This window comes from Balaenoptera borealis (assembly GCF_965194805.1).
Source record: "Balaenoptera borealis genome assembly, chromosome: 3".
NCBI lineage: Eukaryota > Metazoa > Chordata > Mammalia > Artiodactyla > Balaenopteridae > Balaenoptera > Balaenoptera borealis.
In genome coordinates this window covers 32,679,192-32,706,072 of record NC_138866.1, presented here as the reverse complement: position 1 = coordinate 32,706,072, position 26,881 = coordinate 32,679,192, and the positions used below count along the sequence as shown (strand labels likewise).

At 49.2% G+C, this 26,881-nt stretch overlaps 1 protein-coding gene across 3 annotated transcripts in view; it reads right to left on the bottom strand.

Annotated features, from left to right (window-relative positions):
- ACTN1 (actinin alpha 1) overlaps window positions 1-6,336 on the bottom strand; it is a 95,309-nt gene extending 88,973 nt beyond the window's left edge. For 2 of the 3 annotated variants that reach the window (XM_082384386.1, XM_082384388.1), the window contains exon 1: window positions 5,931-6,336. In XM_082384386.1, coding sequence (XP_082240512.1) covers window positions 5,931-6,035 — 105 coding nt within the window. In that variant the 5' untranslated portion in view covers window positions 6,036-6,336. The remainder of the gene's footprint in view (window positions 1-5,930) is intronic. The other variant, XM_082384387.1, reaches the window with a different exon arrangement.
- Window positions 6,337-26,881: the final 20,545 nt, after the last annotated feature.

Below are 26,881 nucleotides of genomic sequence, written 5' to 3'. Positions count from 1 at the left end.
ACTGGCCAGGCGCCCAGCCCCAGGCCTTCCTCGAGAAGCTGGAAAAAGGAGGCCCAAATCCCAACCACAAATCCCAAACAACAGGACGCCCACTTGGTTTGACCTCCTCACACAGAACCGTCCCACAAGGAAGGTCCCAGCGGTGAGGGCCTCTCCCAGCCCCGTCCCACTGAGCACAGCCTTGGCAGCCTTCCTCAAGAAGTCAGACTTCAGGAAATGAGTTTCTTCCTTTTCCCTTTGAAAAGGCTGGATCCTACAAGCCCATCTCGAGTGACCAGCGGGCCCTCAACGTCTCATCATTCCTCAGAACTGGAAAGCCTGGTTCGTCCTGTGCTCTGGGCACTCTCACATCTACCTGTCCGGGGCAGGGAAGGTGGCAGCCTCCACCCACAGCCCTGATGCTCCAGGCCTCGTCCATCTCTTCTCTCTCTCTTTCAGGCTCTGTCAATCACTTCACCAACCAGTGAGGCACCTGTGCTCAGCGCACCCATGTGGGACAGGTTTCAGAGAGGAAGCAGCTGTAACCAGTCCTGGAGCAAAGCAGGGCTGGGTAAGCAGCTGCGGGTGTGGGCCGGACCCAAAGAATGGCCTCAGCTAATTATCAGAGGGGGCTGAAGACATTCTAGAATTGTCTCTTTTAGAGGAAATTCATTCTCTGAGGTCATTTTACCTGTATTACAACCAGCTGACAAAGTTTTTAAGCACTTCAACATTCATCTCTTCATCCTGGATACCCAGGGAAGTAGGGAAAGGGTAGGCAAGGGATTCTATACCGTTCTATAGGTAAAGGTACTGAGCAACCGGACAGGTCAGGTGACACTGAATGAGCCAGAGCTGACTTCGGGGTCAAAGGTCAAGGACAACACAACTCCCACACACTTCTAGTCAGTGTCTCCTTCTGAAATGGGTTTATATACTACATCTTATCTCAGAGCATCATGGGTAAAGGCAATAGCAAATCTGGTCCCTCAAAATAGTTAACATTTATTGAGCACTCACTATATGCTAGGTGCTATGCTAAATTCCCTACATACATTACTTGGTTTAAACCTCTACGCAGCTATTTCAAGTGGGAACAATTATTATCCCCATTTCCCTCTTGGCATCAAGAGGCACAGAGCAGGTAAGTGATTCACCCAGGATCACACCACTAGTCAGTGGAGGGGCCAAGACTTGAACCCAGTGCGCCCAGAGCATGTCCACCTGCAGAGGTTGGAGCCGGGGTCCAGCCCCAGGATGGGGTGTTTTATCTGGAATGTAAAGCATTTCATCCCAACCTCCACCCCACTGGCCTGGAGTTGGGAGCCATGCATGATGCCATTTATCCAATTATTCACATCATTTCTGGACCATGTACAACAGGCCTGACTCTCTGCCAGGCAGAGCACAGGACAGGCTGGGTCCCTGCTCCCATGGACACTGGCACGGAGTGAAGCAGGAAGGAGTGAAGAACACTGGGGGTATGAGGACGGAGACGATGACCAATTCTCTCCTCTCTTAGGCTTTATCTCCACCAGGCATCACTCTGGCTCTAGAAGTCCTAACCTCCTGCCTTCAGGGTAAACAGACGTCCCACTCCTCCCCAGGTAAACCCACCCACAGCAGGCCCTCCCCTCTTTGCAGTCCTCCATCTTGATCGGTGGCCTTGGTAGCTCCTGTGATGATGGTCTCACAGCCCAGAAGCAAGTGTAAACAAAGTGGCCTCTCTTCCTGCCATATCCCCTGACAACCTGGCTTGACGTGGGCACAGAATCAGCATCTGGGCCTATTTACAACCACCTTCTTTCACCTGCCAGGGCCGCCTCTCTGTTTGAACTTCCATCAGCTCAACAAATATTAATTAAGGTCCTACATGTTAAAAAAAAAAAAAACAGGGGCTGGCACCTGTGGGAATACACATTAAACCAAAGCCTCCAGGATTTAAGAGGGAAGAGTGAGAATAAAATTGAACAGCAGGGGGACTTCCCTGGTGACGCAGTGGTTAAGAATCCGCCTGCCAATGCAGGGGACGCGGGTTTGATCCCTGGTCTGGGAAGATCCCACATGCCATGGACCAGCTAAGCCCATGAGCCACAACTACTGAAGCCTTTGCACCTAGAGCCCGCGAACCACAACTACTGAAGCCCACGCGCCTAGAGCCCGTGCTCCGCAACAAGAGAAGCCACTGCAATGAGAAGCCCGCGCACCGCAACAAAGAGTAGCCCCAGCTCGCCGTAACTAGAGAAAGCCCGCACGCAGCAACAAACCCAACGCAGCCAAAAATAAAAGTAAATTAATTAATTAAAAAAAAAAATTGAACAGCAGAAGCTGCCATTTTACATATTCTCTGCTGTCAGCCCAGCAGGGGGGTATTAGCTCCTTTTTATAAATAAGAAATTGGAGGCTGAGAGAGGTTAAGTAACTTGCCCAGGGCCACAAGCCTAAAAGTGTAAAGCCAGGATGCTACTCAAAATCTATGCTCTCTCCAGCCCACCTGACCCCGGGCATGCGTGCGCGTGCGCACACGAGGACGTGGGTGAGATCCACATGAGGGAATAAAGTGGGGACTATGGTCATCCCCCCAAAATGGGCATTCAGACCTGGGGTCCCTAGAAAAGGTGACTTTGGCGCTCAGCCGCCAAGATCAGAAAGACTGTGAAAGCCGGTAAACTTCCCCAATCCACTGCATTTTGTGTCTGGAGGCAGGGAGTCCAGCATGATGAACTCTGCACTGAAACATTCTTTGAAAGGACAAGCCGTGGCCAACCTGAGGCAGGTTCTTGAGTCATGCCTGCTGCCTGCACGAACTTCTACCTGCATCTGCATCAGCCTTACCGTTTGCCCAAGAAGTCATTTAATCTGATGCCTGTTAAGAGTCCCGAGGGGTGGGCAGGGCAGGGCAGGCACACGGCCCGAGGAGGAAACAGAATGGAAGGGCTACAAGGACAGGGACCTCACCTGTCTAGTTCACTGCTCTACCCTCCGCACCTGGAACTGGGCCTGGCCCAGAGTAGGTGCTCCAAAAGTATGTGCTGAAGTTTCTAATAACAGCTCAGAGAAGTGAAATGACTTGCCCGAAGTCTCACACATAGCACTGATTGTACCAGGGCTAAAAACAGGGTCTTCAGCCTCCCACCCAGTGGCCTTTGTATCCCACGGCACTGTGTCTTCCTCCTCCCCGCCCTCACCCCCAGACTCACTCTCCGGCCTGCATCTGGAATGGTCGGCCTCTGTCCACTCATTAACTCTGGTCCCACTCAACCCTCACCTCCCATGGTCAGCAGGGAGGGTGTCAAAAGCACCAAGTTACTTTAAGTCTGATCCTCCACTTGTTGTACCACTTTATATCCCCACCAGCCCTCTGAGAACTAGGGGAAATGTGCAGAAACTGAGAGGTAATAGAATTAATGGCAGGAAAAAAACAAACCTTGGACCAGATTTTCCCAATCAGGCCCAGAGCTTGTGCCGTGTACCCCTCTCCATCAACCCCACCAAAGAAGGTGTTGGCTCCTCTTAGTCTGAGATCTTTGCAGGGTTGGGCGCCAGACCCAGCTTTCCGGCCTCTCTCACCAACAAGGAACAAGTGAGGGGAAGCTGCCTGCCCGGAACACGGCCGCATCGCAGCCCCACCGTGCACCCGTCAGGACGCTGGGCTGGTTACTTCCCCCTCTGCCCCTCATTTCTTCATCCTCACGTGTGCCCAGCTCACAGAGCTGTTGGGAGTAACAACTGAAACAATATATATGATTAGAAGAGTGCCCGGCACACATCAGCCAATGCCAGCTCTTGGAACTGTTGAGTTTGTCCCTAGATAACCAACTTTCCCAGGTGACCCTGTTCCCACCTGGCTGCCCAAAAGCCTGGTGCACATCCACTACCACCCAGGTCAGAGTTTTTGAGTGAGTGCGGAGGTGTGTGTGTGGAGAGAAAGAGACTATATAATTTTTCTCCCCAACTGCTTTTAATATATTCACTCATTCATTTGATAATAATGAGTACTGTGTGCAGGTCCCGTGCCCCGTGCTTAGTCCCACAGTCCTTAAAAGGACCTAATTCCTAATTCTTGGGCAGTCCTGTCACTCCTGCCCCACCAGGCACACAGTAGGTGCTAGGCAAACAGGAATTTTTCCTCTTCTACTGCCCATGGAAGATCCCAAGATATCCACCACACCCTAATCCCTAATTCCACCCCTCACATCCAATTTAAAATCTATTCTCAAGAAAGCTGCACCTTGGGGGAAAAAAAAAGAGCCCCACCCTTTCCCACATAGGAATCTCCAAATCACTCCCTTCTCAATTCCACCAACAGCCCAACTGACCCAGGAGATAAATCGGGTGAAGGAGGACTCACCTCTCCCCCAGCTCTCCCAGAGGGGCCGACAGGAAGAGGGGGAGGGGTGTTTAAGCAACTGCCACATGGCAAAGAAGTCAGCTGAAGCCCGGGAACCCTCGGATGCGGCCAGAGGGCTGGGTCCAGGAGAAGCCAAGACCCTGGAGCTCAGGTCGCCCGGCTTTGGGAAGCCCTTTGTGCGCGTGTTTTAAATTACCTCTTCTTGTCTGATGAAGTGAGTAAAAGGGCGCCGTTTCAGGGCTTAGGATTCCTGAGTGAGCTAATACAGGATGCCTTTGGCTGAAAAAAAACTTCAGTCGGCTCCCTAAACTCCCCCCCCTTTTAAGTTTAAAAAAGGGAATGAATGTTACCATTTTTGGACATGAGCTTTCTCCCTCAAGCCCAGCCCTAACCGCACTATCCAGAGGGACGGCCATCCTGTCCCCCCCCATTCCCAGATCAGCAGAGGGGTGGAGGTGGGGGGTTGGGGGGTAAGGAGGGACCGGATGGGAGCGGGGGAGGGGGAGGGGGCTGTTCAGGGTACGTGGCCGCCTGGGGCAAGAGCTCACCGCGCAGGCAGGAAGCAGGGGCAGGGTTGGGGCAGGGTTGGGGCAGGGTTGGGGCAGGGTTGGGGCAGGGTTGGGGCACCCTCCCCCCCCCAACAAGAGTGGGTTGTGAACTCTTCCTGCCACCGGCCACTGTGCCCGGGTCCCATCGCCAGCTCCGAGCCCAGCGCCGGTGGCTGAGCGCGCCCTCGCACGCGGCGCCTGGGACGCGCCTCGCTGGCTAAGCATGGAGCCCCAGTGACTGACCCCAAATATCCCCGGAGACAATGCCTTGCCCTAAAGCCCCTCGCCTCAGATCAAGTTGCCCAAATTCGCGATCTCCCGGGAATCAGCGGGGGTCAGAGAGGCAGGACGCAGACGCAAGCCCATCTCGGTTCGCAGCTACCAACCACTGAGTTAAGCAATAAAACGGTTTGCCGTCCTGACCCCGCCCCCTCAGGGCCCGCTGGGGAGCTAGCGTTTGCGCCCGGGTCCTCTCGGCCCCAACCCCACTCCGGCAGGTCCACCTCCAGGCAGACCCAGAGGAGGCTGCCAATCCCGCCGGCGCCCGCTTCCCCCTCGGCCTGCGGGCAGGGGCTGGGAGGACCCGTGCAGCATGTCCCCGCCAGGTACCAAGGCGACCCAGGAAGCGCGCTGCCACCGCACGCCATACGGAAAGGCGGTCAAGGGGCGGGGAAGGGAAGGGAAAATCGATCCGCAGCTAACAGCCACCGAGCCGGGGACTCAGCCCCAGCCTCCCGAGCACCGCCCCCGCGCCTTGCCCTCCCGGGGCTGGTGCGATTGTATAGCCGGGTGGCCTGGATAGCCCACCCCAAGGCGACCTGCCCGCCGGCGGCCCCACCTCCCCGCGCTTGGCCTCGGCGTTCGCGGGCTCTGGGACCGGGACGCTCCCCCTTCCGCCCCGCGCCTGTAACCCAACACCCCTCCTCGCTGCGGCCGCGCATCCCCGCCCCCGCTCGTGCGCGCCTGGAACCGGTTCGCAGCCGGGAGCCCAGAGCCCCGCGGGCGGAGTGGCCCGGGGCCGGGGGCTGCGGTGGGCTAGGGCGGTTGCTGACCTTTCTCTGCTGCTTCTCCCAGGCTGGGTCCAGGAGCAGGTCTCGATCCCAGTCCTCCTCGGGCTGCATGTAGTCATTGGTTTGCTGGGAATCATAATGGTCCATGATGGTGAGCGCGTGCTAGGGGCTGGATTTCTTCCTCCACCTTCTCTCCCGGTGGCGGCTGCTGCGGCTTGCTGCCCCGGCGTGGGGAGGGAGTCGGGGATGGGCTGAGCTGGGCTGGGCTGGCGGGGCCGGGCTAGTTCCCCTGCGCCCGGTTCCGCCGCGGCGCTGCTCGCGAAGGCGGCTGCTAGGGGCGGCGGCGGCGGGTCGAGCTCGCTGACTGCCTGCCTCAGGCGGCCGCTCAGACCTAATCTCCACGCACACTGAGCGAGGCGGACACACTGGCGCTGCGGGAGCAGAGGCGGGCGGGGGCGAGGGGAAGGGGCAGAGCCCTCCCGAGGTTCTCCATTGGCCAGGCCGAGTTGCCCAAACTTCCCCCCATCGCCTCTCATTGGGAATTCCTGGCATCCGTCAGCCGGGCCGCGGCGCATATAGGTGGACTGGGCGGCCCCCTCCGGGCGCGCACGCCCCCGCCCACTCCCCGGGTTCCCACTCCCCCGCGGCTCATGTGACACCAGCTTAAGCTGAACGGGACCGAAGCTGGGGGACGCCTCCCCGAGCTCGGGGACCGAGCGGGCGCGCGCTCGGGAGCCCCAGGAGCCGCCGGGGGATTGGACACGCTCCCCGCCGACACGAAGGCCCCGAACTCCGGCGCGCCGGCGTCCTGCGCTCCCGCGCGCGCTCCAAACCCCAGAGTGCCAGAAGCTGGAGGACAGACGCTTGGAAACCCGAAAAGCATTCCATTTTCTCTTTCCCAGGGTCCGGAGAGGTCGGCACCCAAGGAAGGGGGGCGGGAAGTGCCGGAATGGAAAGGAATTTCCAGGGAATTTCCTGATTCTGCCGCCCCGCCCCGCCCTGCGCGACCCCGCAGACCCCTGCCCTCCCGGAGCCAGGTTTCTTGCCAGCCAACTGTGCTCAGAGGCCACACAGCTTTCCCGCCTCGCCGCGGGGTCCTTTGCCGCCCGCCCTTGGGCTCAGGGGCTATGTCGCTCAGCTTCCCCGGATCCCCTGCGAGTCCCCGCGGGCTGGCAGGGCTCGAGCTACCCTCATATACACCTGGCCAGCATCCCGATAATTCCGAGTGATCTACCTACGCCACGTCCCTCCAACACACACCCCTGACCGATGGAGAAACTGAGGTTCAAAGAGCTGAGCTTAAAAAGGGTTTATCAGGTTCTCAGGACTCCACAGGCCAACCCTGTAATCTTATGCCTGACAAACAAAGCCATATTGTTATTGGAGAAGGAGGGAGGGCAAGATTGACGAAACACATTTAACTTCTTGGTGCCTGCCTGGGCTTCCTTCCTCAGGCCTAGTAAGAGGGAGGTCTACCCAGTGGGCTCCAGCAGTGACAGGCACCAAGAAGAGGCAGGCCTCACACCCTGGTGGGCTCCTCTGAGGGGTCCTGGACTGAAGAACAGTAGCAAGAAGGCCTCCAATAGCTTATGCACAGAGTAGTGCTTAATCTATATTTGTTCCCCTGAGGGATGACTGGGTCTACTGCAGAAACGTAAGCGTGTCAGTCCAGAGGTGAGTGAAGAAGTTAGAAAGGGCCGTGAATTAGGATACCTGAAAGGCCACAGATGGAAAAGGTGAAGAAACTGCCTGTGACTCCCAGGAGAGCCAGCTGATGCTGTTGTAAGCAGATACGGGTGCTGCAGATATGGGTGCTGCAGATATGGGTGGTGCTGTCGCTCCCTGCATCATTAGTCAATCTCGCACGTTTATGCAAGTGTCACTGGTCAGCACTGTGCCTGCCACAAGTCCCTGGCTGAGGAAGCACTGCTTCAGAACCACGGAGACAGCAGATTTGTGGACTATTTTATATCCACTTCTAAACTATGGCTCTAAACCTGACATAGAGGGTAATGATGGCGCTGTATCCATTCATTCACTCAAATATTTGCTGAGTACCATCCGTGTGTCAGGGGATGTGCTGGATATTATGTATCTAGAGATGAAAAAGATATACTCCCTGCCCCCATGCAGCCCTGCAGAGACAGACACAGAAACAAAAATATGCTGCAAGGAGATAGATAGTTCCCCGACCAGATACAGAGTGGGGTACAGAGGACAAGCTTTGAGCCCAGCATAGGAAAGGAGGCTCCAGGTATCACTTTTTGGAGGAGGTGAAATTCAAGTGAGCCTTAAAGAACAAGAGTCAGCCAGACAAAGAAGAGAGTGGGAGGTTATTCCAGGCAGAAGGAACAGTGTGAGCTAATACATGGGGGCAGGAAACCATGGTATAAAAGGCATGCCTAGCATTTCAGCATGGCTAGACTAGAAACTCAAGGCAAGGATGGGCAAGAGGTGGGGCTGGAGAGGTGGGCAGCAGCCAGACCATGAAGGCCACCTGTGCCTTGTGAAGTGTGGCCCTAAGGGGAACAAGGCTGGCTGGAAGCTGTGACAACCAGTTGCAAAGGGATTGCAGTAATCCAGATAGGAATGGTGTCTTAGCCCATTTGGGCTGCTATAACAGAATACTGTAGATCACATGGCTTAAACAAGAACATTTATCTCTCCCAGTTTTGGAGGCTGGAAAGTCCATGATCAGATTTGGTGTCTGGGGAGAGCATGCTTCCTGGTTTAAAACCAGCCATGTTCTCACTCTGCCTCACATGGTGGAAGGGGCAGGGAGCTCCCTATGGTCTCTTTTATAAGGGCACTAATCCCACTCATAAGGGCTCTGCCCTCGTGACCAAATCATCCTCCTCATACCATCATATTAGGGGTTAGGATTTCAACATATGAACTTGGTTGGGAGGGACATAAACACTGAGTATTTAGTAAATGGAGAAGAGTGGATAGACAAGAAATACTTGATAAAACTGAGAGGCCTAGGAGTTTGGATGTGAGCAGGAGAGAGAGAAGCAGGAGAGACAGGAGTCTTTGCTGTTCTCAACAAATGTTTTTGTTTGTTTGGTTGTTTTTTTGTTTGTTTGTTTTTGTTATGTTTTGTTTGGCCACGCAGCTTGCAGGATCTTAGTTCCCCGACCAGGGATTGAACCTGCACCCTCAGCAGTGAAAACGCAGAGTTCTAACCCCTGGACTGCCAGGGAATTCCCTCAACAAATGTTTGATATGGGACAGACCATGCACTTTACCTATATTATTTAAGCTCCACCTTTGATGTGAGAATGTCTCCGTCTTACAGAGAAAACCAACTAATGCTCAGAGAGGTAGCTAACTAGTCCAAAGTTACATGTGACTCCTAACCTAAAACCATGCCTTTAACCCAGTGGTTCCCAACCCTGGGATAGTTACACACACACACACACACACACACACACGATATTTGGCAATGTCTGGAGACATTTTTGGTTGTCACAATTGGTGGGTTACTATTAGCATCCAGTGGATAAAGGCCAGGGATACTGCTAAACATCCCACAGTGGACAGGACAGTCTCCCTACAACAAAGAATAATCCAACCCAAAATATCAGCCATACCTAGGTTAAGAACCAGTGTTTTAGCCATAGATTTCTAGTTTAGAGGATCTGGTGAATGGTGGAAGTACAATCAATTGAGATAAAGAATTTTAGGTTTGGGAGCAGAATCATGGATTGAATTTGAACCCACTGAACTGGAAGTGCTCTGAGAATGTCCAGAGTCAGCTGTCCAGCAAGCAGGTGATGGCACAGCCCTGACCTGAGGGGAAACAGTGTCTGCAAGTCATCTGACTAGGGATAGTATGGACACCATGAGAGCTCTTCTTCTGCTGAGAAGAGCGCCCAGCAGAGCCCAGAGGATCAGGACTTAGAAAGGAAGGTGTAAAAAACAAGGACCCCGGGAAAGAGAGGAAATGGTCGGCAGGAGCGCAGGGAGCCTGGACAACATGGTGTCATAAAAATCCAGAGTGAAGCTTCAAAGTGAGGGGCATCAGCAACATCAGATATGGCAGAAAAGCCGGGAAAGTAAGGCCTGAAAAGTTGTTTTTAGACTCATACAGTATGCACACTTTGGTTTCTGGATTTTTCACTCAGTTTCATGTCTGTGGGATTTGTTTATGTTGTGGTTTGTATCAGTAGTTGATTTTTTTCTTTGTTTTTCGTTTCCTATTTTTTCCTCCTGTGTAGTATTCCATTGTATAAGTATATGCTAAGTAATTTATCTACTCTCCTGTCAATGCATTTGCATTGTTTCCAATTTGAAACGATGAATAAAGCTGCTATGAACAGTTTTGTATTTTTATGTGTGTTCTTGATGAACATATGCATTAATTTCTCTTGGGTATATATATATACCTAGGAAGGGAATTGTTGCATCATAGAGTAGATACATGTTTCATTTTAGTGGATATTGCCAGTTTTTCAAACTGGCTGTAAAAATTTACTCTCCAAGCAGCAGGATGTGAGAATTTCAGTTGCTCCACATTCTCCCACCACTTGGTGTTATCAAAAAAAAAAAAATTTTTTTTTTAATTTTAGCCATGAAGATGGGTGAGTAGTGGTCTCTTCTTATGGGTTTAATCTGTTCATATGCTTATTGACCATTTGAATCAATAACTGTCATTCCTACTGCCATTAATAATAGCAATTGATTTTTTTAGCTGCTTGAGATAGATGATGACATGCATATTTTATTAATTTCCCCAAATTTAATTCACTCATTCATTCATTCAACAAATATTTATCAAGCAACTGCTCAGTGCACAGCACTGGGCTGGAGAGTAAAGATACAAGAGCAAACAAGAAAGATGTGGTCCTGTCTCTCTTAAAATAGGTAATAGATACTCAGTAAATATTCCATGAATGCTTGTCTGGGGAGGCTGTTTGGCCCCTGATGGGAGCTGTTTTGGTTTCCATTGGAGCAGGTCCATTATGACTTTTCAATAAAAGAAGGTTAAGAAAAACAGCTCCAAAAAAAAAAAAAAAAAATTCCCCAGGGTCACATGGGCAGCCCAAGTGAAGTAAGGTAAGATCATAAAGGAAAATGAGAGGGTTCATCTGGGGAACCACCCTGACTCCTTTCTTCCCAGAGGCTCAGCCTTTCTTGCCCCTTTTCCATCCATCCTTTGGATTTCTCTGGATGCGATGACAAAGGAACCAAGGTTGTGGGCAGAGGTCTTGCCATTCTACAGGCCAATGGGTGTGAATCGAGACTGAAGGTGTCTGCTCAAGTCAGTGGCCGGGAAGCGAATACTCAGGTCCTTTCCACCAGCTGGGGCTTTCTCTGGAGCTGCTCAAGGAATGGAACTCCCGGCTCAAAAGCAGCAGGCTCTGGGACGCTGGCCCAGTCCATTACCAGCACTCCAGGCTGCCCCAATCCAGCTGGTGATGAATCACCCGGAAAGCCAGAAGGGCTTTGCTGCTGAAAGAACCTACCTCTGGAATAGATGACCCAACTTCCCTTAGAAAGAGGGAGGAATTATGATGTCTGTGAGTTCTGGGAGTACTTACCAAGCACCTGCTTTGTGCCAGGCAGAATACTAGGAGACTCAGAGAAGAGCCCTGGTCTTCCCAAACCTCCAGGTCTAGCTGGGACCAAACCATGGGCTTCCTCTCCTAGAATTCATCCATCCAACAGATAGTTACCGACGGCACAGTCTGAGGGTAAAAATGAACTGGATTGACATATGCAGGGACATAAACAATGCAGAGTGCCACAGCCACTCCAATGCTCCTCAGGCCCTTCTTCTTACCCCGCCATGAGTAATTGACCACACGAGGCCCTGTGGGGAAACAGAGACATGTAGGATCTGCAAGATTCTGGAAACTAAAAGCCCAGAGATCTGGGGGTTTCCTTCATTGTGTCCTGAACCTCTGACCTTACAGCCTAAGGCTCCTTATGGGCTCTTCCTAAGAGCTAAGGACATGGTTGTATTTGTAGAAGGCTAGAAGAAGAGGGGAAATCACTATGGTTTCTTGGGTTTCCAGCTCAGAAGGTCAGAGGCCTCAGTTTTTTCCAGTCCCAATAGCAATCTAATTCATTAACTCGCTTTCCCCTGAGCTCCCACAGGACACCATTTGTAACTGAGATAGCATTTTTTGCTTTATTGTAGTCCTTTGCCCACATTTCATCTCCTACTGTTCTATGCAGTCTTACTCCTCTACTGGCCCCCACATAGCCTACTACAGGGCCTAGCACACAAAAGGTGCTCCAGTTCAATCTTTGCTGAAAGAAAAATGGCCTGAGTCAAATGCCATCTCTGTGCCTCCTTTTCCCCCATCAACCTGCGGGAGGCTCTGGGAAGCCAGTCCTCTGCCATAGTCCATGTAAGCATTTCACCAGTCCCCTGACCTCCCAAGAAACCAGTGCTGGAGAAAGTGACTAGGCCATCGTCCTCCTGCACCCCAGCCGGCAGCTCTCAGACCTCAGGCCTAAGTCCTCAAGACACCGGTACCAGTTCCTGCCCCTCCCACCTCAGGCCCATCAAGGGAGGAAAGAAGACAATCAACAGCGTCCCTCCTGCAGAATCTTTACTAAAAGACTGGCCTGGAGCAGGCAGAAAACTTTCTTTGGTTCTCATGCTCTGCCCAGCTCTCAGGTCTTAGACCTCAGGTGATGGAACACCTGGCCTGTCTGGTGCCCTCTTTTCCATCTTTTCTGCATATATCTCTCCCCCAAAGTCCAGGGGTCAATCCAAGCAGAAGCCTCAGAAATCTCCCCCTCAGAGAGCCACCCTGAGGTCAGCTCTGTGAGCAGGAGATAGTCGTGCCCGGTGACTGCCCGACCTGAGCCCCCCAAGGAGCGGGGGAAGCTCTCCCCCAGCTGCCTCTAGTTCCCAGCAAACACTGGAGCAAAACACCCAAATCACAGCTGCGGAATTCCTGGTGAGTAGTACAGCCCAACCTCCACCCCCTTGAGAGGTGGCAAGGGAGTGAGTTCCATGGGAGTCTGATCAACCCCAGCTTCCCCCCCTTAGCAACTGGGTCCCACTGGTCTTCCACAGAAGCTCAACCCTAGAGACCTTCTCAGGTCACTCCATGGAAATAAAGGGATAGCTTTTTGGGAGCAGGTGTCCTTAACTGGGCGCAGGAGGGGGTGAGGGTGTCAGAAGACATGAGCTCCTCAGTTTATTCACCTGCAAATTGAGAGAGCTGGACTCACCGGATGGTCTTTAAGCTCTGAGCTCTGTTCTAAGAATATCTTCTTTAGGCTCCTCCTTCAGATCTCCAATGACAAGAGGGTCTGAGTCTTCGGAAACAGTGTTTCTCAATCTGGAGTACTCAATTCCTTTATAAAGGATACAAATTTTCACAAAGTTACTTAATTTTTGTTTTAATGTTCCTTAAATGTGCACAAACATAAAACTAGGCACAAGCTCTTTTCTTTTTGGCCACACCACACGGCATGCAGAACTTCCCCAACCAGGGATGGAACTCGTGCCCCTGCAGTGGAAGCGCAGAGTCTTAACCACTGGACCTCCAGGGAAGTGCTAGGCACAAACTTCGTAAGGTTGATGATTGAGATAAAATCAAAACAAGCTTACAAATTGTATTTAACAGGAACTATAAAGCCAGTAAGACTCAAACAAGCCATATTAATTTAAATGTGACTGTTGCTATTTGCTGAAATTAAACTACAACTCCCAGCGTGATGTAAGTTCTGACTGTGGTAGAGCAGGTGCTTCTTTCGCATTCAGGATACCTGTATCACCACGTGCCAGGCGATGACTCAATTCTCCTATTAATTTCTCTATTTGAACCACCACATCAGGGCATCATTTAACCTTCATTTGGTAGGAACACACTGTCATGCACTAAGTTCTCCTCTGCTGTTTTCTCACTAGCACTCCACAATTAAAGTTTTAAAAATTCTTTTTAATCTTTTGCCAACGGGAGCCTTCTCTCAGGTTTCAATGTCCTTACCTCTAACAGAAGGAGAATCACCTTCATCCCACCTACTTCCCAGGATGGCTGTGAAAATTCATTCATTTATCCAACCATTATGTATTGAGTACCTACTCTGGGCCAGATACAGTTCTAGTCACAGAGGGTATAGCAGAGACCAGAATAGACAGAAATCCCTGCCCTATGGAGTCACATTCCAATGGGAGAGACCAAGAGTAAGATAAATGAGGAAAATAATATGATAGTATTCAGGAAAAAATTAAGCAGGGAAGGGGAATAGAGGGTGTGGGTTTTCCAACAATACCACGCAATTCTTCACCACCAGCTGGGTGTCCTACACATAATTTAACTCAATTCTTACACCATCTACTTGGAGACAGTGTCAGATCTCACAGGTCAAGGCTCAGTCCTATGGGACTTCAAATGCCAGTTGACAGTCAGGGTTGCCACCTGTGATTCTGACCCACCAGCTATAGAGTCTGAGGTTCTCACGTCTGCCTCCCTGGGTTTGATTAATTTGCTAGAGTGGCTCAGAGATCTCAGAGGAACATTTTACTTACTAGATTACCGGTTTATTATAAAAGGATATAATTCAGGAAGAACCAGATGGAAGAGGTGCATAGGGCAAGGTGTGGAGTTTTGTTTTTGGTTTTGTTTTTTTGGCTGTGCTGTGTGGCATGTGGGATCTTAGTTTCCTGACCAGGGATTGAACGCGCACTCCCTGTATTGGAAGGCAGATTCTTAACCACTGGACCACCAGGGAAGTCCCGGGGTGGAGTTTTTACATCCTCTCCGGGCACACCATCTCCCCAAATCACCGTGTGTTCACCAACCCAGAAACCCTCTGGAAACACCCTCCAACCCCAACCCTGTCCTTGTTGGGTTTTTATGGAGGCTTCATTACATAGGCATGATTGATTAAATCATTGGCCACTGGTGATTGATTCAACCTCCAATTGATCTCATTTCCCTGGAGGTCTCAGGAGTGGGGCTGAAAGTTCCAACCCTCCAATAACACAGTCGGTTCCCCTGGCAACCAGCCCCCATCCTTAGGTGCTTTCCAAAAGTCATCTCATTAACATAAACTCTGATGTGCTTGAAAGGGATTTGTCATGAATTTCAAGACATCATTATTGCTCTTACCACTTAGGAAATTTTGAGGGTTTTAGGAGCTCTGTGCCAGAAACAGGACAAAGAGAAAATATATATTTCTTATTATAAATCACAATATCACAGAAGAGAAGTAAAGGGAGATTACTTTTTTAAATGGGGTATTCGGGGAAGGTTTCATTGAGTAGGGAATATTTAAGACCTAAGTGACATGAAGAAGGGAAAGCATTTGAGGAACAGCCAGAGGGCTAGTGTGGAATAATGCATGCGAGACACATATGGAAAAGTACAGGGCAAATGTGGGTATAATAGATATTCATTGTTTCACTGTCCAGAAACCATTTCCTCTTCTGGCAACTGTACCTTGATCTTCCTCTAGGGAGGCACTTCCCTTACCGCAGTCCCTGTGCTGCAGGTAGAGTTGACCCCACCCCTAAACACCAGGGCTGGGCAATGACAGGTCTGGCCAATCAAGCACAACGATTGGTTTAGGACTGCGCACGGGACCCAGTCAGAATGAATGACACGCAACGAGACTCTTGCTGGCACTCCTGGGAGAGAGGCACACAGTCTCTTCCCCTGGAGATCCCAGCAGTAAGGATGATAGGAGCCTGGAGCTTTCAGGAGCTACCACATGGAATCTAAGGGAAAAAGCCAGGGCAGAGGAAGACAGTTGTAAGAGGTGAAGAAAAACTGAGTCCTGGTGACATCTTTTGAGTCCCTGCATGAAGTTGTACCACTTCTGGAATTCTCAGTTATGTGCATCAATTTATTAATTTTTTAAATTTGCTGTGTTATTCATTTTAATATTTGAGAATAAAACCAGCACACTATAGGATACGGCAGATAAATTCAGTAAGAGTCTCTTAAAGATTTTGTACACTTTTACCCATGGAAAAATTACAGGGTTTTTGTTGCATCTATAGTCTCATGTTTTCATTTATTTCTTAATATGTTTCCTTTTTAAAGGATTTTTGTTAATCTAAATCTGGTGACATGTTCTCTTTATCTTTTTAATTTTTTTTAATTTTTAAAATTTATTTTATTTTATTTTTATTTGCTTAAGCTGGTATATCAGATTAGTTATTTATTGATGCATAATAAAGTACTGCAAAACTTAGTGGCTGAAAAGAGCAAACATTAATTATCTCACCGTTTCTGTAGGTCAAGGTTTGGGAGTGGCGTAAGCTGTATGATCCTGGCTCAGTGTCTCTCACTGGATTTCAGTCTGGATGTTCGCAAGGACCCTGAAGGCCTGACTGGGCTTTCATGATGGTTCACCCATGTGGCTGTTGGCAGGAGGCCTCATTTCCTGGTCATTGAGCTCTCTGTAGGCTGATTGAGTGTCCTTACAACATGGCAGCTGACTTCCTCCACAATGAGTCATCCAAAAGAGCAAGTGAGGGGGGCCTTTTATGACCTCGACTCTGAAGTGCACATTGTCACTTCCACTTGTTCTATTTGTTAGAAGTGAGTTACTAAGTCCAGCCTACAATCAAAAGGAGGGAATCAGTCTCTACCTCTTGAAGGGATGAAGACCAAAGAATTTGTGGACATATTTTAAAACCACCACACCTAGTCTGAGTTTGGTATTCTGTCACTTGGAACCAATAGACTTCTGATTGATAGATATTCAGGAGTTTAGTACTATTGTATTAGTGGTGTTATAATGTGGCTTGTGGTAAAACAAACAAACAAAAACCCAGTAGCCAAGAAAGTGGCAACAAACCTTATCTTATAAATGCCAATTTGATCCTGTCCTACGTAAGCTCAAAAACCTCCAATGGCCCTCATTGTCCAAAAGTCCAAAATTCTTTGCATCAGTCACAAAGCCCACCATGGCCTGGTCCCTGTGTCCTCACTCCCACTCTCCCACAAACTCCCTGCTTCAGAATCTCCAAGCTGCTTGCTCTCCTCTGAATAAGCCATATTTCCATGTGTCCATGCTGTTCAAACTTCTCCCCGTAGATCTCTGCTCATCTCTCAAACTCAACTCAAATGTCACCTCTCCTGTGAAGATTTCTCTGACTTCACCCTCAAAAATGATGATACTACTATATTGATGTCTATTGAGTGTCAGGTGCTTCATATTTGTTATGTCCAATTCTTAAATCCATAACCCTGAATTTATGTGCTATTTCTGTTATCCCGTTTTACAAATAAGAAGATTCAGCTTCTTCCAGAGAGGATGAGAAATGTGTTTATGGTCATCCAGCTTGTAAGTGGCAGGACAAATATTGGTACACCCTAGATGGTTAGTTAGTTAGTTAGTTAGTTAGTTAGTTAGCTATTCCTTCCTTTGCTCCTAAACCACCATGTTCATACACCCTGAGTATAGTTATAGGTGAATCTGGCTCCCCGGAGGACCATGAACTTCTTGGGGGCCTGGACCCCCTGTCTTGTACAGCTGCCCTTCATAGAGCATTTCACTGCATGTGTTAGACACAGGGATTAATGTTGTCCATTTTCCAGATGAGGAAATCAAGCCTCAGAGGAATGAAATGGTCGAGGTCTGACTCTAGATTTCCTGCCCTTACATGTAATGGTGCACGAGGCTCAGCAAGTGCTTGGTGTGCACTCGTTGGAAGGCACAACTGGGGTGAAGGAGCGAATGAGAACTGGGCGGCCCCCAGGTGCCCATCCCCCACCATCTCCAGCTGGGGGCTGGGGGGCTGCTGTTTACCTGCCTCTGGTTGAATGGGGGTTGGAGGGGTCGGGGGCCCACAGACAGGAAAAGTGGAAATAATCCAACTGGAAGCCAAGGGTCAGCTTCTGGTACTGGCTCAGCTTCCATCCAACTGGGTGACTTTGGGTCGGTCCTTCCACCCCTTGGGGCCTCCTTTTCTAATGTCACATGAAGGGGAAGTGCTAAGATCCCACCAAGTAATGCCAGGTGGGATTTGAGATGACCCCACACAGAAAGGGGCAGCCCAGACCCTTGTGGGGTCCAGCAGCTCCTCAGGAGGCCAGGGCCCAGGGCTCCTCTACAACTGGCACGCTGCTTGCTCTGGTGACCAAGGTGGGCCTCTGGCCTGGACTGAGTGAGTGCCCACTCCTTGTGGGTCGCCCTAGCTTCTCGACACTCCACTCAGAGTCCTCCGTCTCATGTAAGAAGCTGAGATGAGCTTTCACTCCATGTGCCTTACCTTGAATGTGTTCAAGTTAAATTTTAGTTGCCATCCTTGCCTGGGACCCCAGAGGACATGAATTCCATCTGGGGCTTCTCGCAGGCCTCCACCGCCTTGCCTAGCCAAACCGTGTTTGGATCAACAGCAACTGCATCAACTCATCTCCAACCCCAACCCTTACTAAATGCATTAGCGCAACAAGAGCCCCAGGGTTGACCTTTGTGGCATCCATTGTTATGGCTGTTATACAGACACAAACAAGAGCCGGGGTAATAATTCTCAGTGAAGTGGTTCTTCAACCAGAGGGCTGGAGGACTCCGGAATCATGACCTCCTGGCCTGGCAGCCTCCCACCAGCCTTTTCTTCAAGTCCCTGTTCCAGGCTCTGCCTTCTGGGAAGCCCTCCTCCACATTCTCTCTAACTCTATTTTGGCTCCAGCTTAAGACCTTGTTCCCAGGTTCCAGCCTGGAGGAGAAGCCTCATAAGGGACACTGCCCAGGCCTCAAAGGTCTTCCTGTCTCCCACTTGCTCCATCATACTGAGTAAGTTCCTTCACTGACCTGTTTCTCTAGATGCTCAGAAGGAAGAATTATTAACAGTGAATGTGTTGAAGTGTTTTCAAATACTTAGGATGGAAAAATAACCTGGGTATAAATATAATCTTAAACCTGGTATATGGCTCACTGTGTTTGTTGGTGCCCCCTGCTCCTGGCTGGCCCAAGGTAAAGTACAAGCTGTCCTTAGAGAATTATTATGGTTACGTTCATATAAACTTAGCTGTTGGGTGTTGCTATTGGTGTCTTTCTCATTTTCTTTCCTTTCCTTTGTTCTTCCTCCTTTCCTTTCTTTCTACCATCTGAAAGTCAGAATACATTTGCCGTCACACCAAAACTACCCAGCCTATGGCCAAGAAGAAGCTAACCTACCCTGTAGATCTCTCCAAAATATTTTGGGAACCACAGCAGGTCAAAATGTGTGAGCCAGTCAAACACCTTTCCCTGAATTATTTTGGAAATAGACCTGCAGGCAGAAGGAGATTATCTGGAGTGAGAAAGGAATGTGCAAAGTGGTAGGGAAAGAAATGGAGATTAGAGAGACAGGGTCTCCAGCAAATACAGCCTTCTCTACAAAACAATGGTGTGGCTTGACAACCAAAGGAATAATGTGGGTTCTGAGATATTTTCAAGCGTTTAAAAAAAGAAGTGACTGCAGAATCAGGGAAGGCCAGTGTGTGTTTAACTCCCCCATAAATATCGATTTGTCCAACTCCCTGTAAAGAACTAGGGAAAGAATCACAGCTCTTAGATCTAGGTACATGCTGGCCCAGATGGGGAAGGGGGATGGAGATGGAGCTGCCACCTGGACAAGATGAGCTGCAGAAGGGACAGAGACATGGGGAGGAAGGAGGGAAGGAGGCGAGCAGAGCTGGAGTGCGCAAGATCCAGAGAGGGCAGGGCAGCGCACATCGGAGTGGGTAATGGTGGCCCTGACTCTGAATCATTTTCTCCATCTGCAAAATGGGGATATTGGCAATGTCTCTGAGGCAAGGTGATGATTAGTCAGGGTTCTCCAGAGAAACAGAACCAGTGGGATGTATATAAATAGAGAGAGAAGTTTATTATAAGTAATTGGCTCACGTGATTAAGGAGGTGAGCGGGTCCCAAGATCTGAAGGCCAGCAGCTCAAGACCCATCAGGAAAGGCTGATGTTTCAGTTTGAATCCAAGGGCAGAAAAAAAGCCAACATCACAGTTTGAAGGCCATCAGGCAGGAAGAATTCTCTCTTACTCAGAGGATGGTCAGGCTTTTTTGTTCTATTTAGGCCTTCGACTGATTGGATGAGGCCCACTCACATTAAAGAGGGCAACCTGCTTCACTCGTCTACTGATTTAAATGCTAACCTCGTCTAAAAACACCCTCACAGACACCTCCAGAATAATGTTTGACAAAATATCTGGGCACCTGTGGCCTAGTAAAGTTGACCCATAAAATTATCCATCACAAAAGGTTATGTTGAGGATGGACAAAATGAACTTGCATCTGTGGAATCAATATATTTGTATCCATGTGTATAGATGGTAGTCAATTGAGTTAATCACTACAACTGTGCCTTTTTCTTGGCCTGAAATTCCCTCCTGTTGTTTTCTAGGTAAAGTATGTCCTGGAGCTGAGGGAATGGGGTAGGGACAGCCATGGAAGGGAAAGGTAAGGGGAGTAACAACCAGACAAATATTTCTGTTAGTGGCAGAAGGGTAATGGAGAGCCAGGACCACAGCATCTGGGGCTTAAGAAGAAGAGACATCTAGAGAAGCTTAAATATAGGGCTACAGGGAGAGGGACTGAGGCCAGGCCTTGGCGAGTCGGTGGACTCTCCCCTGGGGAGCCACAGTGGAGACAATCCCTGCCTCGGCTCCTTAAGGCCTGTTATTCCTATCAGTCTCAGTGCCAGGGCCAGGAGGGCAACCCATCCTCATGTCCCCAGCTACAGGTTATACAAAACATGCGCTTTTTTTTTTTTTTTTTTTTTGGCCCGCGCCACACAGCATGTGAGATCTTAGTTCCCCAACCAGGGATCAAACCCATGCCCCTGAAGTGGAAACGCAGAGTCTTAACCACTGGACCACCAGGGAAGTCCCAAAACATCAGCATTATATGTACACAGTACCTATAAGGTTAGAAATTAAATTAGACGAGGATTCAAAATCTTTGTTCTTATCAGAAACAAGACAGCAATAGAGGCGGCCTCACTCCACAAGCTTCCTCTGGCCCTCAGAATTCTGAAGGAGGTGGGCAGAGGTGCCTGCCTCAATTCCTGGGAGGTAAGATCTGGAAAGTTGGATATCTTACTCCATTAGAGTAGGGCTGGTGTCATGGTTCCAGAAGTATGTACTTCTAACGATCTAAGTGCAAGTCGAGAGAATGTCCACAGACACGGGCCTCTCATGGTTCTGGACCCGATTCCACATCCCCAAGTCCACGTCCTCATGTGGGAGCTGAGCAGAGTGGCACTCAGGGGTCCCTGGGCATCACCTGCGCCTAGCTCTCCAGCATTCCTTTTGTCACAAGAAATCAAACATTACTGTGAGAGATAAGCAGCACTTTCAGAACTGGGCGGATTGCAGAGACCGTCATTCCCCTGCTGTCCCTGCTGGGACCCCACGGTCAGGGCACCCATTTGGGTCCAGTAGGGTGGGCATGTCCAGAGGAACCAAGGGGCAGGCGGAGTGGCTAAACGCCCAGCTCTACAATATGGTTCCTGTGCTGCCCTGGGCTAGTTACCCAGCCTCTCCGGGTTTAATTTCTCCTCTCTTCTGAACACAGCAGTTCTCAACCCTGGCTAAAATCACTTGAGGAACTTCAAAAAGACAACCACACCTGGGCCCTAACCCAGGCTGATAAAATTAGACTCTCTGGGGGTAGAACCTGGGCACCGGTACATTAGAATCATTTCAGGTGATTCATCTAATGTGCATGTCCACTTGTTTCTATTTTGCAGTTTCTAATCTGCTGGGTTGGCACCCAGATAACTACGCTTGTGAGGATGGAGTGGAGTGTGGAGAGAGGTAGCGATGAGGCCGATTTTATGTGGCTCCGGGATTCGAACTGGAGTCCCAGGAGCAGATTACAAGGAGGCAGATTTTGATCCAGACTCGGAAGAAATTTCTGACCATTCCTGAAACGCCTCTTCTGGAATTGGCTTCAAAATGACCAGCCTGTGAACCACACAAGATGATCCGTTGTGTGTAAATTTATATTGATCACGCCTAATTTTGCAGATAGATACATTAACTAGTTGAGTAGACTTTACTCCAAATAGCTTTTGGCTGTTTCCAAAATTCAAATCCATTCCCAAGAGCAATCACAGTGTCACTTACTGCAAGATCCTTAACCTCTCTGAGGGTCCAGGGCTCCCTCCCTAAGATGGCTGTGAGGCTGGCCCACATGCCTCACTGTGGTAAGATTTCAGTGAAATAAGGAGGGAATGTGAAAGCTCCAGATTCCACTGATTGAACCTAAATGAAGGTGAATCCTCAGGCCATCAGTGAAGATCTGAAAAGACAGCATTTATTCCTAGTTCTGAAAGTAGTTTTAAGCCTGGAGTGGAGAGATCTGGGCCTGGGATGGACTCCATCTTCCTCACCCAGGAGTGGCGTGACTTGATCTCTCTGAACCTCAGTTTCTTCCTCTATTAATGGGACTGGGAGGGTCAAATGGGAAACGCACAGATCTTAGCACAGAGCCTAACATTTGGCAAATGCTCCATACATGCTGATACCTTGTTAATTATTATCACCCTTGAAGTGAATCCACAGCCTACCTAGGTGAAGGGGATAAGCCTTGTGTGGATGTGTAAGTCTGGAATGTTTGTTAGGACACCCCCCCCCGCCCCACCTCTCTGTGATCACAGCTCCTGGAGAGTCTGTTGACTTCCTTTCAAGTCCCAGGCCTTTGGCTCAGGAGCTCTACTCCTGTAGAGCGTGTCTGGGCGTGAGAACAGAAGCCAAGGCAAGTGTTTGGTTTGGAACAAAGAAGGGACAAGGATGGATTTCTGGAGGCGCTCGCCATTTCCCAGGAAGGAGTCATCTGTTTCTCATAAGGTGGAGAGGTGGGGTGGAATCCATTTTCTTGAACTGTCTCGTACAGCTCCTGTGGGTCAGGAGAGGGGCTGAGGGAGGAGTAGATGTCCCTCCACAGCCAGGCCTAGACTTTGAAAATGGACTTGCATTTCTTTTGTGTCTTCCAAGGCTAGGTGAAAAGCATTTCCAAGTTGCGTGCTCCCATCTTCTCCATAACTGGATGAGGTTTTGTGTGTGTGTGTGTGTGTGTGTGTGTGTGTGTGTGTGTGTGTGTGTGGAGAGACAGTGTGTGCGCAGGGGAATTGTTGCTGGGGAAGGTGTCTAGGTGAGCAATCCTGAATCACTGGCTCTGGAAAATACCACCAGAGCCCTGATTTAAATTTCTAAGGGCTCTTTAACTTCTCTCCCTCACTGTGGGGTTCAAGAAACTGCTTTCCTGGACTTCCCTGGTGTCACAGTGGTTAAGAATCCGCCTGCTAATGCACGGGACACGGGTTCGAGCCCTGGTCCAGAAAGATTCCCACATGCCGCGGAGCAACGAAGCCCGTGCACCACAACTACTGAAGCCTGGGCGCCTAGAGCCGGTGCTCTGCAACAAGAGAAGCCACTGCAGTGAGAAGCCCACGCACCGCAACGAAGAGTAGACCCCGCTTGCTGCAACTGGAGAAAGCCTGCACGCAGCAACGAAGACCCAACGCAGCCAAAAATAAATAAATAAAATACGTAAGTTTAAAAAAAAAAAAAAAGAAAGAAGGAAACTGCTTTCCTGATGTAGCTAAAAGTGTCAGCCTGGGTGCACAAACCCCCGCCCAGAACCACCCCTCAAACACACCCACCCATCATTAACAAGGGAAAGGTGATTTTCCACAGGGGTTTTGTTTCTCCCCATTCAGCATTCAGGTTCATGTTTTGCTTTAGCACCACCAATATTTCATTAAACCTTACTCAAAAAAAAAAAAAAAAAGGCACCCACAGCTCAGAATTTGTTTTGAATTAATTATTTTATTTTTATTATCTTGTTGTTGTTAAATAGTCGAGGCATGGACCAGGTGAGGTTCAGAGGCCCTACTGCATGCTGATATTCCCAAATGTTTCTTTGCGCCGCTTGGCGTGGAGGGGCAATGGTAGCTCCCTCCCAACTCCCAACCATTCAGCAGCCGCACCCCTGCCCCCTGCTGTGGATGGAAGCCGAGACGGTGGCAATGGTGCAGGGAAAGCGGAGTTGTCACAGCTCGTTGTAAACAGATGTCAGGGGCTGTCGGTGCCACATCTCTCAACAAACTCAAATTACCACCCCAGGATTTCCACAGAAAGAACTGGGAAGTGTGGAGAGACAGAACTCATAATACCTGCAGCTTAATAAGGATGGCATGCCTGCTTCCATGAGGAACTACTGATCTCATAGCTATGCTCCAGAGGTCCATGGGAAGGTCTGGTCGGGTGGCCTTGTGTGACTTTACCAAGAATGACCATCTTGCTAGGGGTGGGCAAGAATTACACATTTAGTGAGTCCCTTCTATGAGCCAACATTGAGCTAACAGCTTGACACATATTCTCTCATTAAATCTTCACCACAGACAGGTGAAGTAGGGGAGGGGAAACTGAGACTCAGGTTGTGTGTCAGTCAGGATAGGCGAGGTTGTGCTGTAGTAACAAACAGTCCTAAGAATCTCAGTGGTTTTATGCAATTAGTGTGTATTTGCCACTCACAGCAGCCTTCCATGCAGTGACTCCAAGACCCTGGCTGCTTTGATCTCTTGGCCCACCATGTAAGCTCAAGGCCTCTGCCACAGTTGCCATGGCAGGGGAAGAGAGAGACTGGAGAATCATGCATGAGTTTCTTCTTCAGCCTGGAAGTGAACTTCTGCTGTCATTTCAGTTGCCAGAACTAGTCCTATGGCCCCACCTGCCTACAAGTGGGCTGAGTCTTCCATGTGCCAGGAAGGCGAGAAGCACAGGATACTGGTGAGCACAGGTGACGTTGAACACAGGGAGGTTTAATAACTAGCAGGTAGTAGTTGGCAGAACGAAGGTGTAAACTGAGTTCTGCCTAGAATCAAAGCTCAAGGTCTGTCCATGACACTTGCAGCCAGTGAGAGGGCCCCTTCCCTCCAACCTCTGTCAGCAGGCCTTGTGTCAGCATCCTTGTGTGACCCGCCGGGCACAAAGGCAGTCATTAAATAGCAGCAATAGGCCCTTGTATTTCTACAAAGCCTCCCCGTTTTCAAGGCTTCTTAAAGTATGTTGCTTTACCAAATCCCGAAAACACCATAATGAAACAGAAAGGGAAAATTTCGTAGCCCCGCTTCTTGAGCTCCACATCTCAAGAAACCAAAACCAGAAAGGTGAAGAGACCAGACATGCTCAGAGCTAGTTTTTGAAAAACCCAGACTAGAACCTAATTCTGATAAAACCTCACTTGAAACTCTTCCTAACCCATCTCACTCTCTGTAACTTTAGTATCGGGAAAGACCACCCTTTCCCCCCAAATTATCTCCTCTCCTCTAAAATGCCACCCTCAGGACACCATGCCTTCACTGGACCCTCCTCTGGGGGATGTCATCATGAATGCATGCAAAACAATTAATGTGTCACACAGTAAAGCCTTAGGTTTAAGAACATTTGAGACAGAATTTAGATAATGGACAGAACAGGGTAAATGAGAGAGTCCAGGAAGGCTGTACTGAGAAGCCACTGGCCTTGGTGAGATGTGGATAAAGGGGGAGTCCATTCCAGGTGGAAATTCCTTCCTAATTCTCTCTTTCCTCTGTTCTAGTCTATTGCATTTAAAATTTTACTAAGTGCCTTTCCACGTACTATTTTATTTAATTTCCTGAAAAATTCTGTTAGGGAATTGAGAGCTTGGTCAGATCTTTCTTCTCATTGGACAAAAAACTGAAACCTACAGAGGATAAAGTGATTTGTCTAGCATCAGAGCAAACGAGAGCCTGAACCCAATTTAAGAGGCAAAAATATTAAAGAGTAATAATCGTCATTTCTTGTGCATATGTGGTGAAACTGTCACATTTAGAGCTACCTGGTAGTGTATAAATTAATATATTTTATAAAAAATCAAGCTTTTAGTATGAAGTATTTCATACATATAATGGATTTATATATGCATGTGTGATATTTAGAACAATAAAACACTGTATCTATCACCCTGCTTATTACCAGTGTTCGAAAACATTAGGTCACTTTAAATTATAAAAATGACGTATACTCTCGGCACAAAATTCAAATCATGCAGAAGATGGAAACTTTAAAGTCCCTTTTCTCATCCTGTCGACCTCTGAATCCCACTCTCCGGGATAACCACTGTTAACAATTGAACACAAGATCTTAATTAAGTTCATTTTGGAAACAATCCAGAGAGATATATATGTACACACATATATATATATCAAGAGTCTAAAAATGTCTATAACTTTTGGTCCCGTCACCCCATTGTGGGAATTTATCCCAGGAAAAGACCTCCTAGGATTCCCTCCTTTCCTAGAAATGGCCAAGCTCATTCCCACACAAGTCCTTCCCCTTGTTTCCTCTGTCTGGAAGCCTGTTCCCCCAGATTTGCTCATGGCTGGAAGTCCACTCAAGTCTCAGCTCAGATGTCACCACCCCTGAGAGGTTGCCATGGTCACCTGTCTAGACTGGCTCCTCCTCCCCACAAAACCACCTGGCACAGAGTAGGAACGTACATCTGAGTTAAGAGGATAAATGTCCACTCATGAAACCACCAGCTGGTCTACTTAGATAAGGGATATTATTTGACTCACCTTGGAACCTAGGCAGCTACTACTGCAAAGAAACAGTTCTTGCTGGCTTTCAAGACTCTAAGGACCGGGCAGTGTGGAAAGTCACCAGCCAGAGGCCATCCGGACTGTCCTTTCTTCCAGCAGAAAGGCTGCCTTTCAGATGTAGATACTGCAAGGTGGGCTGCCTTCCCTCTCAACCCTTTTCATTCTTGGCTTCTAAAACAAACAAGAGGTAACGAAAATTCGATGGGCGAGAGTCTCTATCAAAACAACACCTAGTCCTACTTAACTAAGATGAATAATTTGAACACTCTCAAGTCAGACAATGGAAACATTGAGAGTTTCCACCAAAACAGAAACTTGGCCAAGTGGGAGGGGTATCCAGAAGCCTCCACAGCATTCTGAGTTGGCAGGGGAAGTCTTCTTGCTTAGCCTGGGGGTAGGGAGAAGGGGTGAGAAAGGGAAGCCTAGGTCCTAATCAGAGCTC